The 16,697-nt window shown below is 50.2% G+C and overlaps 1 protein-coding gene across 3 annotated transcripts; it reads left to right on the top strand.

Annotated features, from left to right (window-relative positions):
* Window positions 1-7: 7 nt before the first annotated feature.
* CSDC2 (cold shock domain containing C2) lies at window positions 8-16,297 on the top strand. Of its 3 annotated transcripts, XM_069099429.1 has the most exons (6): window positions 8-187; window positions 285-345; window positions 10,639-10,778; window positions 11,055-11,356; window positions 13,371-13,493; window positions 13,927-16,297. In XM_069099429.1, the coding sequence occupies exons 4-6, from the start codon at window positions 11,178-11,180 to the stop codon at window positions 14,087-14,089; spliced, it is 465 nt and encodes a 154-aa protein (XP_068955530.1). In that variant the 5' UTR covers window positions 8-187; window positions 285-345; window positions 10,639-10,778; window positions 11,055-11,177; the 3' UTR covers window positions 14,090-16,297. The 3 variants fall into 3 exon arrangements, with proteins under 3 accessions (XP_068955530.1, XP_068955531.1, XP_068955529.1); XM_069099430.1 differs by lacking the exon at window positions 10,639-10,778; XM_069099428.1 differs by having other exon boundaries at window positions 8-345.
* The last annotated feature ends 400 nt before the right edge of the window (window positions 16,298-16,697 follow it).

The raw sequence follows: 16,697 nt of genomic DNA, 5'->3' as shown, positions 1-16,697 counted from the left end.
CAGGGGCCTGAGGACGCCCCAGAGGCTTCTGGGGCGGCTCCTTCCCAGACTCCATCAGCAACCTGGGCTGAAGAAGGACAAGAAAGGTCCTGATGTCTCTTTAAGCCAGAGTCCAAGTTCCCATCCTAATCCCTCCCACCTGCTCCCTACTCAGCCCCCTGACGTCAGGAGGAAGGAGTGGATGTGTGTGAGTATGAGTTCACGCTCTGGGGTGCTGCATGCTCTCTCTCTCTCTCACACACACACGCACCCCTAATAGCTTAAGTCCATCTTTTGCCTGCCAGCTCTCAGAAACAGGGGTACAAAAGAAGAAGAAGGGGGAGCAGCCTGATCCCACAGCCCAAGGTAAGCCAGCTGCCGGGAGATGGATGACCATTTGGCACTGATGGGGGGGGGGGGGCAGGGAGGCTGGGACCTTGGTGGGAGCTGGGAAGTAATGTCTGTGGGGCTAGTCCCCAGGGGCCATAGATCATGCTGGTCTTTGAAGGAGAGGCTAAAGATAGGAATGAAAACCCCTCAGCACCTAATCCCTGCCCCCCCCCCCCGCCCCATTTCCTTTAGAAGCATAATTTTGTGTCTGTCTGGGGTGGATGCTAGGCAGCTGGATGGAGGGCTGGGATGGAAGCTTGGCATGAGTCAGGAGTGCCCTTCTCCCTGAGGAAGGGGAAAGCAAGTCCCCTCAAAAGAAATACTAGGGCAAGCACCAGCCGATGCTAACAATCATGGGGAGTGGGGTCTGGGGGGATGGAGGAAGGCAAGGGCAGTAATTGTTCTTTTCTACTGAGGGTGAATTCAGGGCTCCTGAATTTGGGGCTAAGGGGGAGGGGCAGATGGGGAGGCTGCTCAGGCACGGGACCAAGGACTGGGGCACTTATACCATTGCTTCTGTTTTTTGTGCGTGTGTGTGATGAGGATAATTGGGGTAATTAACAGAGAGGAGAGATGACTCCATGTTATTCTGTCCTTGTAACCCCCACCCCCAGCCGGGTAGAGGTGGCCTCTTTCCTACATCTAATACAGTGGTCTCCACGGACCTTTTCTGATGCTTTCTACCTTGACAGCCACAGGGGTTCAGTTCTCTCTGGAGACCTGACTGAGCCCCCGATGGTCCCAAGAACCTACCCCATTGGGGTAAGACAGACTGTGGAGCCAAGGCTCTGTTTAGTTCCGAGCTGAACGTCTGACTCTCAGGGAGGAAGGATGCTCATGTCTAACCTTCTGACTATGGGAACTCAGTGCAGGCAAGCTAGTCAGAAAGAGAAAGGAGCATTCATCGGCACCCACGGAGGAGAGAACATTTCTACAAAGCTTCGAGACTGCAGAGTTCTCTGATCTTCATAGAAGAAAAGGGGGAGAAAAATGCAGGGCAGGGGGAGAGACAGAGACAGAGAGAGAGACAGAGAGAGAGAAGAGGCAGAGAGAGAGAAGAGGCAGAGAGAGAGAGAAGGCAAGCAAGCAGGCAGAGAACAATAATAAGTCTAGTCTGGCTGTTGATGTGACAGATTTGTCTAAGGGGGGTGGGAGGAGGAGGAGGAAGTGGGATGTGGGGGGAGGGCCACCTCTTTATTTAATCCTATAAATTTGCAACTCATTGCATCACACTAGACTGGCTACAATCTATTAGGGTAATCACCCTGGGAAACAGCGAGCGCCGACTCTGATGGGGGATGGAGATGGTTTTTCCCCAGACCATGCCTCCTCATCCCAGCTTCTTTCCTTCTCCTAAATTCTGGCCATCTCTACTCCCTTCCCAATACCCCCTTATTTTGCTTCCTCCCATATCAAGAGCATCCAAAACCCCTGCAAAAAACTATTTTCAATCCCTTTCTCCCTTCTCCATCCCTCAGCCTAACAAATTAAACCGCATAAAGCAAATGACTGAGACTGGGCTTGGGGGGCGGGGGGGATGATGACGATGCCTCCCTTTATAAGGAATGGTAGAGGCCAGGATAGTCTTCTCTAGCCTAAAGCCAGGCTATACCAAGTAGCTTTAGGAAGGGGCCCTTAACCAGAAGCGTTTGTTGGGTTCTATGGAATGTTCCACGGATGCTCATTTTGAGGGGAGAAGGAGATCCCTAGGGGTGGTTATGGGGGTGGGGACTTGAAGTGTATCCTCACACACTAGCAAAAAGGCTTGGGAATGCTGATCTCCCGAGGAGATCTGAATCAGGGTTGGGGAGGCCAAGTAGCCGTAGAACAGGAGAAACCTTAGATATGGCCAGCTGGGGTAGGGCCACCCAGCCTCCCCAAAGATGAGAGTTGGGTGGAGGTGGGCGGGCCCCGTGGAAGGGTAAGGACTCGAGAGGGCCCTGTTTGCCCGGCAGCCGAGAGCACAAAAGTGGTCCAGGAGAGCTGGTGGGGGCTCGTTCTCCCTCTCCATTACTCCTGACCAGGAAAATGGGCTCTCGGATGGAGTTTCAGACACTAGCCACAAAGACAGCACAGAACAGTGTACCAGCGATGGGAGTCAGGATACCTGGATTTCAGCTCTGCTTGTGATATTAACTCTCTGTGTGCCCCGGGGCTCCTCATTTCTCCCCTCCGGGTCTCAGCTTCCCCATCCCTAAAATGATAGGGTTGGACTCGCTGGCCTCTATGGTCTCTCCCAGCTGGAAGATCCTGCAGCCTGCTACGGTGAGATCAAAAGCAGAGATCCCAGAGCTGGGAGGCCTCCACCTCTTGTCTTCCTGGCATGCCCAAGAAAGCTCCCATCGTCCCAAAGGAGCAGAATAGGGTCTGTCCTGTCAATGGTAAAGAGCTTGATTTTCTGTATCTCTCTATTATCCTACATGTTGCTGTAATGATGGCAGTGATCTCTCTCAGGGCTGTTGTGAGCCGAAGATGTTTGCAAAGTACTTTGTCCACCTTAAATGGCACTAGACCTGTGAGCTATTATCTGGGAAGGCTAAGAGAGTATATGTTGTAATTGAATGTTCCCGATGTTAACATTCTTCAGATTATTATAAATTAATAATAACAGTTCACATTTCTATAGACAGAGCAAGGTGGTACCTTAGTGGACAGAGGATGGGCCTGAAATCAAGACTGGAGCTCAAATCAAGCCTTAGCTACTTCCTAGCTGGGTCATCCTGAGCAAATCATTTAACCTCATCCCTCAGCCTCAGTCTCCTCATCCATGAAATGGGAATAAAAACATCACCTCCCTCCCAGGGTTGTTGTGTGGATCAGGTGATATATCATTTTTAAATGTTCTATTTGCAAACCTTTAAGGGTCATATAAATGCTATTAGTGCCTTAAGGTTTACGAAGATGAGGAAACAGAAGCTCAGACTGGTTACATAGCCAGTGCATGCTAGGGCTAGGATTTGAACTCAGGTCTCCTCGCTTTGAAGGCCTCATCATCCTGATACTCCCTTCCCAGCCTCTATTTGCCAGGGCACCAGGGAAACCCAGGTTCCGAGTCTAGAGGATGAACAAGGGGTCTTGGGGCAGGCAGACCCCAAATTCCAGCTCCTGTGGCATTGCTTGGTCACGTAACTGCCACCTCCACCCCACAAAAGGAACTTGATTGTAATTAGGTCACCTTCACTGCCAGGAGATGCATCTGCTTCTGATTATATTTTTAAGGTGAAACTGTAGGGCTGGGCCTGCCAGGAGGTGGGATCCAAAGGGGGAAAGCCAGGGATCCTCCTGCTCCCCTGGGCCAGCCCCTGGGCAGACCTGGGACCTTTGGAAAGCCCCTTTCCCTGCCCTAAGTCTTTATCTTGTATTATTTTTACCCAAGCCTGGTAATTACCCTCCAATTATGTCAGCATGAGGCTGGGCCCTTCTTATCATGGAGGGGGTATTTGTTTTCTTATTGCTGTTATTTTTAAGCTGCAGAGATGGCAAGTGACTCATTCAAAGTTCCTGCCTGAGTCACCAGCATAGAACCCAGGAGTCCTGACTCTCCAGTTCACCCATAATGGGACTGCAATGCACATGGATGGAAGGCCTGGGTCTGAAACATTGTTTGGTGTGACCTTGGGCAGGTCACCTCCCCTCACATCTCTGACCCTCGATTTTCCCCTCTATGCAATGAAGTCAAATTAGGCTATTTCTAAGATCCCTTTCTGGTCTAAAAAAAAAATCTATGGTCTGTTCACTAATCCTCCCTATGTCTGTGCTGAAGGACTTTTGACACCTGCCCCAGAGGATGTATCTCCAGCTAAAGTCTTCCCCTTTCTCTCTGTCCCCTGATCTCAATTTCTATGTGTTTCTATGTGTGTGTATGTATATATGTGTATATCTATCTATCTATCGTTGTTGTTCAGTCCTGTCCAACTAGCAGAAGGGCCTGGTGTGCTATGGTCCATGGGGTCACAAATACACACACACACATACACACACATATGTGTGTATAGGGAGAAAGATAGAGACACACACAAATGTGTATATATACCTCTCTCTCCACACACATACACACAAGTGTGTGTGTCTATATCTATCTATTGACACACACATATATACACACTTTATTGTTGTTCAGTTAATCAGTTTTGCTGGACTCTTTGGGACCCCCATGGACCCTAGCACACCAGGTCCTTCTAGCCTCCTGTATCTCTCGAAGTCTGTCCAAGCTCACATTCATAGCTTCTGTGACACCATCTATCCATCTCACTGTCTGCCATCTCCTTTTCCTTTTGCCGTCAATCTTTCCCAGGATGAGTGTCTGTTCTAATGAGTCCTGTCTTCTCATCATGTGGCCAAAGTATTTAAATTTCAGCTTCAGTATTTTTCCTTCCATCTATATACATCTACATCTATATATATACAAGCATATATACATACACATATAATATCCATCCATCCATCTCTACATACATATGTATATCTCCATGTGGTTCTACCTCTCAGTGCATTAGAAAGGGCATTGGTTTTGCAAAGGATCCACCCAGAAGACCTTGGTAGCAACCCCAGCTCTATCATTTACCAGTCCTGTGACTTTGACAAAGCCCTTAGCCTCGCCAGATCTGCTTCCTCCTCTCAAAGATGAAGGGGCTGGGTGAGTTTGTCTTCAAGGTCTCTTTTGGTCTGACTCATGAATCCTGCTATCCATGCCGTTTTCCAGGGCTAGAGAAGGACCATGGAGGAAACATGCCCTTCCTAGGAAAATCGGTAGAAGCCACCTGGCATTTCTTAACATGGCTTTCCTACTTAGCCAAAAATAGGCTGAAATCACCAAGTGAGATCAGTGGCACACCTGATCTCAGTTCCCCTGGGAAGCTTTTGCATCCCCTTCCATCCACATGGGGTCCCATGACAATGGGACTGACTTAGCCTGGCCAAGCCCTTACAAGGAGGGCAATATTGCCTCCCTTCCCCTCTCAGGTCTGAGGGTCAGGGCAGTGACTAGACAAGGAATCCAGGATGGAGAGTAGCCCTTTATCTCCTAGCTCTGTCCTCATCACATAATAATAAGCACTCAAATTTCTAGTCTGCTTTACAGCTTGCAAGACTTTCTTCACAATAATCCTATGAAATATCCAGTCTCAGTAGCATTATATTTTGAAGATCATAGAACTTGGACTCAGAAAGGTCGAGGAGCTAGCCCATGGCCACACAGCTAGGGTCATGGGATACAGGGAAGGAAGGAACCCTTGAGGTTATTTACAAGATAACATCTACCATTTTGTCGATGAGGAAATGTGACTGGCCTAGGTCACATAACTTACAGATCTGGTCTTCTGCCTCCCAATCCAGTCCTCTTTCCCCTGTGATGTGTTCCCCCTCTGTCTACCAGAATGTACTCCAGCAGGAGGGATTCTGTGGGTTGGAGGTGACTCCTGTGCTTTCCTGGGACCCTATTCCCTGGGACAGTGAGCTCAGTCCCCAAACAGCCCCTCCCTGCCTGCTGTCCCCTCCTTGCTACCCCATCCTACTAAATGGCACATGTCCATCTCCAGCCCCTCAGGCATTATCGGCACCAATGACTTCTGTGCTGAGACTTTGAAGGGGTGATTCTGTCCACCTCCTTTTTCCATCAGTCCCTCCATCAATCAGAAGTTTGGTGAACACGTATTTGCTCTGTGTCTGGCACTACAAATGAATGTAAGAGAAGACCAGACCCTGAGCTTCTGGCCTTCAGGCTTTCACTGAATCAGAGCTAGAACCAGTCATCTGGTCCAATGCCTTTATTTTGATAGAGAAAGAAACTGAGGCTTAGGCAGGGTAAGTCCTTTGTTAGGCAGAACTTGACCTTGGGTCTTCTGTCCATGAGGGCAATGCTCATTCCCTAACCTGGTGCTTTCTATTACCTTCTTGTCCCCAACTATAGGCCACTTTCCTGGACTTCAGAGATACCAAAATCCTCACTTATAACCTTCACAAGTAGGCTGGGCACTAGAAGAGTTGACCCAATAGCAGTGAGGACAGGCTGGGTAAAGCCTTGTCCTTGGAATCAGAGGACCTGAGTATAGATTCTTACTAGCCATGTGACCCAGGGCAAGCTACTTAATTCTTCTGGACCTCAGTTTTCTCATCTATAAAATGGGGACAAGAATATGTGTACTACCTGCTGTACAGAAAGGTTGTTAAACATACACCTCATAAACCAGAAAATGCTATGGAAGTGGGAGTGTATTATGATAAACTATAATTATTTCTCCAGCTGGGAAAAACCTCAGTCATCTGTTGTTCTGCTTACCCAACGGATAGGTACAAACCTCTTATGACAGGTTCTTTCCTGAAGAGGAGCAAAAAGGTGCCCAAAGACTGAACTCCAGTGGCTTTTATATTAATAGGTGTTCCCCAAATGAGGAGAAGGGAAGAGCATTGAACTCTCATCTGTCCTCTTCGATCTTGACATTTTTTATGCCCTGTGAGATTCCTTAGTTTCTTAGCAAAACTTCCTTTGGAAAATGCTAACTTTATAAAGTAGGATGAGGCACTTACTTCAATTCTTATGGGTTTGACTTGATTTCCATGAAGTACCAAGCAGGGGATCATTGCCTGCCTGGAGACCTGAAGTGATAGGAACATAGACTGTGCTCGTTCTGAACTCAGGAGAGAATCAGGAAGTCTAAGACAGAGAGTGGCACTCAGGAGGGTCAGAGTTAGGACAACATTAGTTCCCAGTGCTTCTTCCTGCCTGGACAATGCCCTCAAAGTGGGGTTTCTTAACTAGGGCTCTATGAAATATATTTATATGATATATATGATATGTTATTATGTTATATAACTATATCATTTTATATATTTATATATATACACATATAACTGTATTTCAACATAATTGATCTGTTTGTAATGTTCTGCATTTTATTTTGTGGATATGAAAAAAACAATTTGTAGAATCACTGATCTGTAGGCTTCATCAACTTTCCAAAGGGGTCTGTGATACATAAAGAAAAGTGTCTGCTGCAGGAAGACCCCTACATTCAAATCTCGGATCAACCCCCTAAGTCCTAGCCCTAGCTTCTGTTTCCCCCTAGCTTATTTCTGAACCAAGACCTTTGGCCTCCTTCCTATCTTATCCTAGAATCCTAGATTCTCTGTTGGAAGGGATGTGAGAGATCACCGGGTCCAGCCCCTTGTCTTCTGTTCAGCCCTCCTCTTCCTGTCTTGTGTCCTCCCTGGTTCTCATGTGCCTTACAAAACACTTTCCTCACTCTAATGCTGTGAGGTTGTTGCTGCAAGTATTATTACCACCACCATCACCACCCCCTACGGAAGAGCAAACCAAGGCACTAAACCAAAGTAAAATAATATGCCCACAGTCATGCACCCAGTTCTAAAGCCCAGTTCTTGTGATTCCAAATCCAGAGCATTTTCTATTAAACAGCTGCCTCTCCAGGGCAGCTGCCCTGCTGACTCTGCCCTGGTCTCATCATTGGCCACAGGTTTTCCTGTGGGGAGAGAAGAGAATCTTAAAAACGGGGTTTTTATTCTTGGGGGAAGTTTTCCTCTGATCTGGCAATTTAATGGCAGCCAGTATGAGCAGGAGAAATCAGCAGAGGCATGGAGAAATCTGGAGGTTTCAGATGACCTGAGCTAGAACATTGGCTTTTTCCTTTTCAGGCATCTTGAATGATCTGTCGGATCTCAAAGCACTTTTCAAAGCTGCATCCCAGTGCAACCCTCCTCCTCAGCCTCAACTGCCAAATGCAGAACCCAGTGCTGCATTGCAGGGGAAGGGGGGTGGGGTGATGAGAAAGGCGAATCAGTGGGTGAGAGCCCTTGGGGGAACATGTCGAAGGGTAGAATTAGGTGAGGAGCTGTCCCTGGTTCTGGTCTAGCCCTGCCTGGATCTCTAAGGTTACAGAGCTGAACCAGCCATCTTTACAACCTCTGAGACTCAGGTCAGGATCACAGCCTTCAGAGTCCTTCAGTCTGTGGTCTCGGACCTGTGTCCTGGTAGCCACTGCAGAGGATGGAAGAGATTGAGGGGAGGGGCAGGGGTGAAAGGATATGAGCATTTGAGCCTCATGTCCAGCTCCCTCTGCCCTTAGCTTACCTAACAGCAACACTTATGGAGGGAGGGGGTCAACCAAGGCCATTGTCTGCTTTGTAGAGCAATGAGGAGGTCATTGGTTGTCCCTTGATCCCTATGGTGGTCCTTTCATCACCTCCTTGGGGGAAAGATGGCAAACCAACTGTAACCCACCCTCCACTCACCACCTCCAATTCTTTTACCCCTACCAACTCCCGGGGGTGAGACTGTCCTCCCCAAGTGGTCTTATTATCTTCTATTCTACCCCACCTCCACCTCCTTGGAGGAACATAGTGAGGGAAGGGAGTTGGGAAGTTGGAGAAAAACTGAGTGGTGGTGTGGTTGTTTGGGGCTTCTCCCCCTGGGGAAGTGAATGAGGGAAATGGTAATGAATGTTTCTTTGTAGTCTTTGCTTATCCCCTACCCACCCTGATAGGGAAATAGGGACTGAGGAAGATCCTGACTCTGTCTCCCACCGTCCTGTCCCACCCTGGGGAGGTGCTGAAGGCTGCTCTCACCACCTTGACCTTTGGAATTTCAGTAAGGATCAAGGGGAAGGAGTATTGAGGAGGAAAAAAAAAATCACGTTGAAAGCTTTTCAGGCAAGAGACAGGAAGGGCTACACAGGATAGAGAGCCAGCGTGCCCAGGCAGGGGACATCCTGTTGGGGACAGAAAAGATCTGTGGTCCCCATTCTAAAAATCTCTGGGAGCCTCACTTTATTTTGTCAATAACCAAGGCAGGGAGGGCAGGACCCTACATGCTTAAGCAGGCCAAATGATTTGCCCAAGAGCACAGGCTTCAAACCTGGTCTTCTCATTCCAAATCCAGGGTTCTTTTCTCCTCTAACCCCCATCCTCTAACAGAATTGCTTCCCCCTGTCCCTGTCTTATCTCCTCTGACTTATGGACTCTGCTAAGGGGAAAAATGAGAGGATGAGAGGAGAGGAGAAAAAAAGAGGGGAGGAGAGTGGAGAGGAGAAGAGTAGAAGGAGAGAGGAAGAAAAGAGAGGAAAAAGAGAGAAGAGGTGTGGGGAGGGTGAGAACAGGAGGAAAGGAGAAAAGAGCAGAGAAGAGGGGAGGAAGAAGAGAAGTAGGAAGAGAGGAAGGAAGGGGAGGTGAGAAGAAGGGCAATAAGGAGGGGAGGGAAAGGGAAAGGGGGGGTGCCAAGGCAGCTGGCAGCTGCTTCTCCCTGGAGCGTCTGTCACATCTTTCACTGCTGACAGCCCCTGTGGGGTCCCCAGTGAGGGCAGAAATCTGGCAGCAGAAATAGCAGCTTCTCTCCCCTGGTGGCAAGAGGTGGGAGGGCTGGGGGCTGAGCTCAAAAACATCTGAGACTCCTCTGGCCCCACTGGTGCACGCTGTTCCCCCCCATCCCCCTTGGGGAGAATGCTGCCTCCTGGCACTGTCTGTCACTGCCTGGCACACGGCTGATGCCCGGGAATAACAGCAGTAGGGGCTGGCAAGGTGGGGTCGCAGACAGCAGGGGGTGGGGACAAGGCAGGGCTGGGGCGGGGGAGTGGGGAAAGAAGAGAAGCAGATCGCTCTTCCTAGAAGAGAGGGTGAATCAGGGCTACAGCCAGGAACCTTCCCCATCTCATAGCCCATCTCCATAAACATTCGATTTGGTGTTGTGAGGAGAAAAATGAGCTGTTGCACAGCTCTCCTGGGTGACCTTGATCTCCCAGGCCTCAGTCTCTTCACAGGTGACTCCCTGACCTCTCAAGTGCCCTCTAGCTCTAAGGCTGTGGACCTTCCAATAATAATATTAATGTGTTATTACAAACAATTGCTGGCATTTCTGTATAGCATTTCAAAGTTTACTATGCACTTTACACCCATTATCTTTTTCAAGCTCCCCAATCACCCTGCAGGTGAGGTGGGTATGTAGATATCCTCCCCATTTCACAGAGGAAAACTAAAGCTTGGGGATTTAGTGACTTGCCCAATGCCATACAGAGAGTTAGCTGCAGAGCTGCTCTTCCCGGGTCCCCTGGGTGATTTTCCCTCACCCACAGTTGCCTGGTTGTCTCCTCTGCCCTTGAGGAGGATGGAATCAGCTAGCTGCCCAGGCTGGGATCATGGCCCCAGGGTCCTGAGATGGAGACTGCCATCCTTCCCTGGAAGCTGGCACCTTCTGCCACCCTGCTTGGGTAGCCCTGGAGGCGGAGGGCAGAAAAACTGATGATTTTCTCCCTCTGGGGACAGGGGAATTGCTGGGTTTCTCCCCATGGACGCACCTTCACAGCTGGAGGCACATCCCAGCTTTGGTGGCCATCCAGTGACGCCGTGTGGCCAGCTGACAGCAGTGCCCACCTCAGGACATTCATGGGTGGTGTCCCTGGGAGGTAGGTGGCTGGGTGACAGGTGTGTTTATGTAAGGAGCTAGACAAGGTTGTGGTTAATGACTGATGCCAACCTCTGCTCCCTTCCTCCCAGCCCAATAACAGCTTGGCCCCCTCAGCTTCTCCCAGGCTTGGTGCTGACTCAGGAGACTAAGTGTCACCTCCTGACTCACCCTGCCCCTAAGGAATCTAGAGCAAAGACTCTGTCAGCCCAGTCTGTCCTTCAGCAAGATACAATTATTTCATATTGTTCCTCTGACTCTGTCTCTTCCCTTTTAGACTGAAGCACCTCCAGGAAGTTTTGGGGGGCCCACCCATACTCTGCAGAGATCTGTTTTATTGAATTTCATCCCTGTTTACTCCACTCCCAGAAGACACCCCTGCCCACTGGGTTTCTCCGCCATGTCCTCTGAGTCCACCTCGCCCCCGGTAGTGCCTCCTCTGCACTCCCCCAAGTCCCCTGTCTGGCCCACCTTCCCTTTCCACCGAGAGGGGAGCCGGATCTGGGACCGGGGCAGCAATCTCCTGCTCAGAGACCTGCCCAGCCCCCTCCCTACCAAGAGAACCAGGACCTATTCTGCGTGAGTATACAGACTGGCCAATCCTGACTCTTCTCTCTCCCTTTCCCCCTGGAAGCCTGGGAAAAAGCATTGGGTCTGCCTGGCAGAGTTGTGGTCCATCCAAGGACTTCCTAGATAGGATTGGGGTAGAAGAATCCCCCACCTTCCTATCTCAAGGATTTCTTGGGAATTTCAGCCAGACTTCAGAGGTGGAGGAAGAGAGCTTCCAGCTAAGCCCTCTTTTGACAAAGTAGAGAGCTGAGGCCCAAAGGAGTTAGGTGACTTTTCCAAGGTCACAGGTCCTAGTTCCTTTTTCAGTGACCTTTTTATCTACCTCATAAATGGTCTGAAGACCACAGATGACCTCCCTGGAATCTCTGGTCTCCTTATTCCATAGAATCTCCAAATAAAATCCATGAATCAAGAAGCATTTATTAAATACCTACTGTGTTCCATGTAGTGGACATACAGAGACCAAAAAAAAGTTTATGCCCTCATGAATTTACATTCTATGGGATACAAAAGTAAAAATTGTCTCACTTGATGCAGCTTCCTCCTCCTGCCTCAGGTTCAGGGTTCAAGGTCCCTCTCTGGCAATGTGGTCCATAGAGAATTAGGAAAATGATGGCACCAGTAGGTCCATATGTCAACCAATCAACAAATAAGCATTTCCTGTACTTAGTATGTGCTAAGTGCTAGACATACAAAGAAAGGTGAAAGTAGTCCTGCCCTCAGGAAGCTTCTGCTTTAAGGGGGCCACATAATCTAGATGAAAGAGAACATAGGAGAAGAGAGGGGAGGTAACCTTGGAGGGGACAGCATGGCAACTGGGGAAGCCAGGAAAGACCATGAAGGAAATTAGGGATTCTTGAAGTCTGAGGTCAGGAGGGAGAACCCTCTAGGCATGAGAGACTGACCAACTTCCAGTAAAAATGCAGAGAGGGGAGAAGAAGCAAGGGGTTCAAGAGATACCAACAGGTCAGTACGGAGGCTGTGAAGAGGAATAAACTTGACAAGACTGGAGAGGTAGGAAGAGGTATTTTAAAGAGTTTTAAATGCCAAACAAAGGCCTTTCTATTTGGTTTTGTAGGTAATGGGAACCATTGGGGTTTATTGGAGATGGGGGGAATAATATGGCCAGACCCAGATATTAGAAAAATCATCTTGGCAGGTGAGCAGAGGATGGGCTGGAGTGGGCAGTGCCCAGAGGCAGGGAGGCCAAATAGAAAAGTTCATTCCAATAGTAGAGGCTAGAGTTGATGATCTCTGTGGTGGCTGTGTGAGTGGAGAGGTCTAGAGGAAGAAATTACAAGATTTTGGCAACTTATTAGATCTGTGGGCTGGGCAAGAGAGAGAGGCTGAGAATGATGGGAATGTTGGAAACTTGGAGGAACAGGGGGATGATGTTGCCCTGGTTAGTAACAAGGAAACAGGGAAGCAGGAAGGGTTTGGGAGGGAAGATGATCTAGTTCCAAATGTCTGTGGGGTACTGGCCATGCAGAGTTTTCAAGAGCTCAGGAGAGAGGTCAGGGCTGTATCATGTTCATAGAGATAACTGAATCTGAGATCACTAAATGAGAGAACAGAAGAGGAAAAGAAACTCGCCCCCCCCCCGGGACTGAATTTTAGACAAACCATTAGCTTCACTCAAAGGGTTTGGAGGTAGAAGGAAGGGGCCTCATCTGGTTCAGTCACCTCTTTTCCCAGAGGCTTTTTACCCCTACCTGCCCCACCCTGAGATCACATAGCTAGCCGAGGAGAGTTTCAAAGTCAGATTTTCTGGGTCCTCCCCTTCCTAGCTGGTTCTCACCTGGCTCCCCAGGCGCCTGGTTCCTTCCCTCTCCCCTCCAGTCTCCATAACTGGGAATGTCATGGGGCCTTTTCCCTAATAGCTTCCTCTGCTCTCTCAGGCATCTCCCCTGCGCTATGGGGTCCCCGTCTGCTTTCTCTGTGCCTTGGCTCTGGAGGGCCCTCTCAGGTTTCTCTCCCCGCCCTCTCTCCCTGGTCTCCCCTTCTTCTCTCTTTGTCCTCCTAGCACTGCTCGGGCCTCGGCTGGGCCTGTGTTCAAGGGTGTCTGCAAGCAGTTTTCGCGTTCGCAGGGCCATGGCTTCATCACACCAGAGAATGGCACAGAGGACATATTCGTCCACGTGTCTGAGTAAGTCCTGGGGGAGAGAGGGGGTGTGGGCTCATGCCCTTAACTGTAGTTTCCGTTTTAGAAACACCTAAGCAAGTCATTATTGTTATTCAAGCATAGTATTTCTTTTGCAAAAAAGCATTTAATTTTTAAAGAAGGGACCTATTTTGGAGTGAATTTACACATTCTTTTTAGTATCTGAGTGCTCTAAAATCCCCACCCTTAGGCACTACCAAATAGGACCATTAAAGTGGCTGTGTCCTTCCTACCCGGGCTTGACTGCAGCACTGACCAACCCCTCTGGTGTTCGTGGTGGGTGCAAGACTGGGAAGCTGCCCTCCCTCAGCGTTTGCGAGGTGCCCTATAGAGCCTGGGGCTCAGAGCACCTGTCTTTGGGCCTTGGGCCCCTCCCTCACTTGTCTCAGGACCTTCTTTTCTCTTATTTGAACCACAGCATCGAGGGGGAATATGTGCCCGTGGAGGGAGACGAGGTGACCTACAAGATGTGCCCCATCCCGCCGAAAAACCAGAAGTTCCAGGCGGTGGAGGTGGTCCTGACCCACCTGGCCCCCCACACTAAGCATGAGACATGGTCTGGCCAGATCATCGGCTCCTAAGCTGCAGCACCAGGGTGGGAGGGGACCAGGGGACCCCCAGTTTGAGCCCACCTACCCCGAGTTGGGGAAGGTGGGCCAAGTGCTGGGGAGCCCATCTGGGGCTGGGGAAGAACTCGAGGGAAGGGAGAAGGCAGGGGGAGAGCCCAGGGGCAGCCATTGCCAGGCTCTGGCATTTTTTTGCTGCACGGACCAAGCGTGACCCCTCCCAGTCCTGTGCAGTTTTGTCATGTCTGTGTGTATGTGGTGTTATTATTTCCCTATTTGTACTGTTGTTTAAGCTGTGCAGAGAGATCCAGACTAAGACAACAGACTGGGAAAGAGCTTCTCTCTTCTCCCCAACCCCACCCTCCTCTTGTCCCTGGATTCCCTAGGACCACTGGGACCGGGGGAAGGTGTTAGCCAGAAGACAGACAGTCCTTCCCACCTCCCTCCCTTCCCTTCAGAATAGAGCAAAAGCGAGGCACCATTGTGAGTCCTTTGGATGGAAGGTTACAAAGAGCCTCATCCTTCCTCTGTCCCTTCCCCCCTTCCACCCTTCCTTCAGTCTAGGAGAACCAGTCCCTGGAGAATGGCAGGATCTGAGCCCCTGCCTCCTTCACAGATCTTCCTTTGTCTCCCCAACCCCATGCCTGGGGGGCGAAAGGACCTCTGCTGTTTTTGTGGACACCCCCCCCAACCACCACCCTAGCATGGGGGAGGGAAAAAGCATGAGCAGCATCTCTCCCCACCCCATCTGTCTGGGGGCGGTGAGGGAGAAGGGGAGTGCCTGCCTACCTGTCTTCCTACCCTGGGCTGCCTCTATTTGGGAAGACACCTTGCCAGGTCTCCTTGATGACTTTTTACCAATCTGGGACTCCATTATGAGTATATCCCACCCTAGGGGGACAGCCCTGCTCAGCACTGTGCCATCCCACCTTCACATGGGGCCCCCCTCCCCAAACTGAGTGCTGGTGGTTCCTGTGTCCCCCAGACTGTGTCTCTGTAGCGCTAACACTGACCTTGTCTTTCCCCTGTCTCCCCCACATTGGCCAGTGGCTTCCCTTTCCTTCAGCTGCCACACTAATATAATGCATTGTAGATCCTGGTCAGACTTAGTGAAGCCAGGAGGGTTAGATAGGGGTTGGGGGGAGGGGGTGCAATTGGTGTCAAGTATGTCTCTCATGCCAGGAAAGGGGCAGAGCAGACCACCTAAGCTGGGGCCAGGGCCTTCCCTCGTCCATCAGATAAGGAAGGCTGGGTGGAAGGGTGGGTGCGACAGGGCACCACCTCATTCTAGATCAGCTGGGGCTGGAGTGGAGGAAGCTGACTTTCTGAGGCTGGGACAAAGCCTCCTTTCCAGTCCTTGAGATGGTGACACAGGGTAACTTTTTTATTTGGGAGGGAGGGCACTAGAGAGCAGGGGCAATGACAGAGAAAGGTATAGCACCTTACAGTTTACAAAAGCCCATGCCTTCTCATTTTGATCCTCAGAAGGTCCTCCTGGGAAGTAAGCAAGGTAGAATTGTCCCCATTGGACAAGGGAAATGCTGAAAGTGGTGCAGCTCTTAAATGGATCTGGAACCAGAAGTCAGGTCTCCAACACCTGGTCCAGCATCTCTTCATTAAGCTGAGTCGTCTTCCTTCAGGGTCTGTTGGTTTTCTCCAATCAGGGAATCCATGGGTAGCTGAAGTAGGCCACCCCCACTCCTAGCCTGGGGTCTCCAGAAGTGTCAAAACCTCCCTCGGTCCCCAGCCCCAGCTGAGAGGGACCCCAGGAATTCCCATCATCGTCACCTAAAAAGGCATGTGATGGAGGTTCTATATGGGATCACTTTGGGGCTGGCCCCTGGGAAGAAGTCATAGGCCAGCTATCCCTTCACATGAGTTCTCAGACCACTCACATTTGTTGAACTTCCCAGGGTTAGGTCAAGCCAGGCCTCCTTTCTTGCCCTGCCCACCCCCCGCACCCCCGCCCATCTGCCCATGGATGCTCCTCTCTGCCTAGGTTGGTCTGGTTGGGCAGGATATGTGGAATGGAAAGAGAAGGTGACTACAGCCCTTTCAGAGCCCTCCTAGCCTAGCCCCTGCCCCCTTCAGGGGTGTAGTGATGATAGCACGCTCTCATCCCCCTAGAAACCATCAGTGTGTCTCTGAAACTTCTGTGTGGTTTCCACCCAGCGGACCTGGTGTCCACCTTTGTAACACTGGCAATAAACCATTAGGAGTGGCCTTTGTCTCCTGACTTCTTCAGGCTGTTGGAGGAGTGGCAGAAGCTGGAGTGGGCTGCTTAGGAAGAAGGGAGCCATCCTTCTCATCCCAGCATCATGCAAACTCCCAAGGACCAAGGAGCTGTCTGCATTTATCTTGTACCTACAGGGTAGGACATCCTAGGAACACTCAGGGCAGAGGCCACCCTGCCCTTATCCCAGGGGATTCCAAGGACTTTTTTTTTTTGGAGGGCAATTGGGGTTAAGTAACTTGCCCAAGGTAACACAGCTAGTTTTTTTTGTGTGGGTGTTAAGTGTCTGAGGCCGGAACTGAACTCACTCCGGGGCCAGTGCTTTACTTACTGCGCCACCTAGCCGCCCTTCGAGGACTTTTTTGCACACCAGCATTCCACACTCAGGGG

This window comes from Petaurus breviceps, unplaced genomic scaffold (genome assembly GCF_028583685.1).
Source record: "Petaurus breviceps papuanus isolate PSGF00001 unplaced genomic scaffold, PetGlider_PUasm1.0 379, whole genome shotgun sequence".
In the NCBI taxonomy this organism is placed as follows: domain Eukaryota; kingdom Metazoa; phylum Chordata; class Mammalia; order Diprotodontia; family Petauridae; genus Petaurus; species Petaurus breviceps.
Note: the sequence above shows the minus strand (reverse complement) of the source record. Positions and strands in the feature narration are given on the sequence as shown.

Bases quoted from the DNA above. Each gene is read 5' to 3' on its own strand.
- CSDC2 (XM_069099430.1), top strand. From the start codon at position 11,178: ATGTCCTCTGAGTCCACCTCGCCCCCGGTAGTGCCTCCTCTGCACTCC. The intron at 11,357-13,370 runs GTGAGTATACAG...TTGTCCTCCTAG, and splicing joins AGAACCAGGACCTATTCTGC to CACTGCTCGGGCCTCGGCTG. The intron at 13,494-13,926 runs GTAAGTCCTGGG...TTTGAACCACAG, and splicing joins ATATTCGTCCACGTGTCTGA to CATCGAGGGGGAATATGTGC.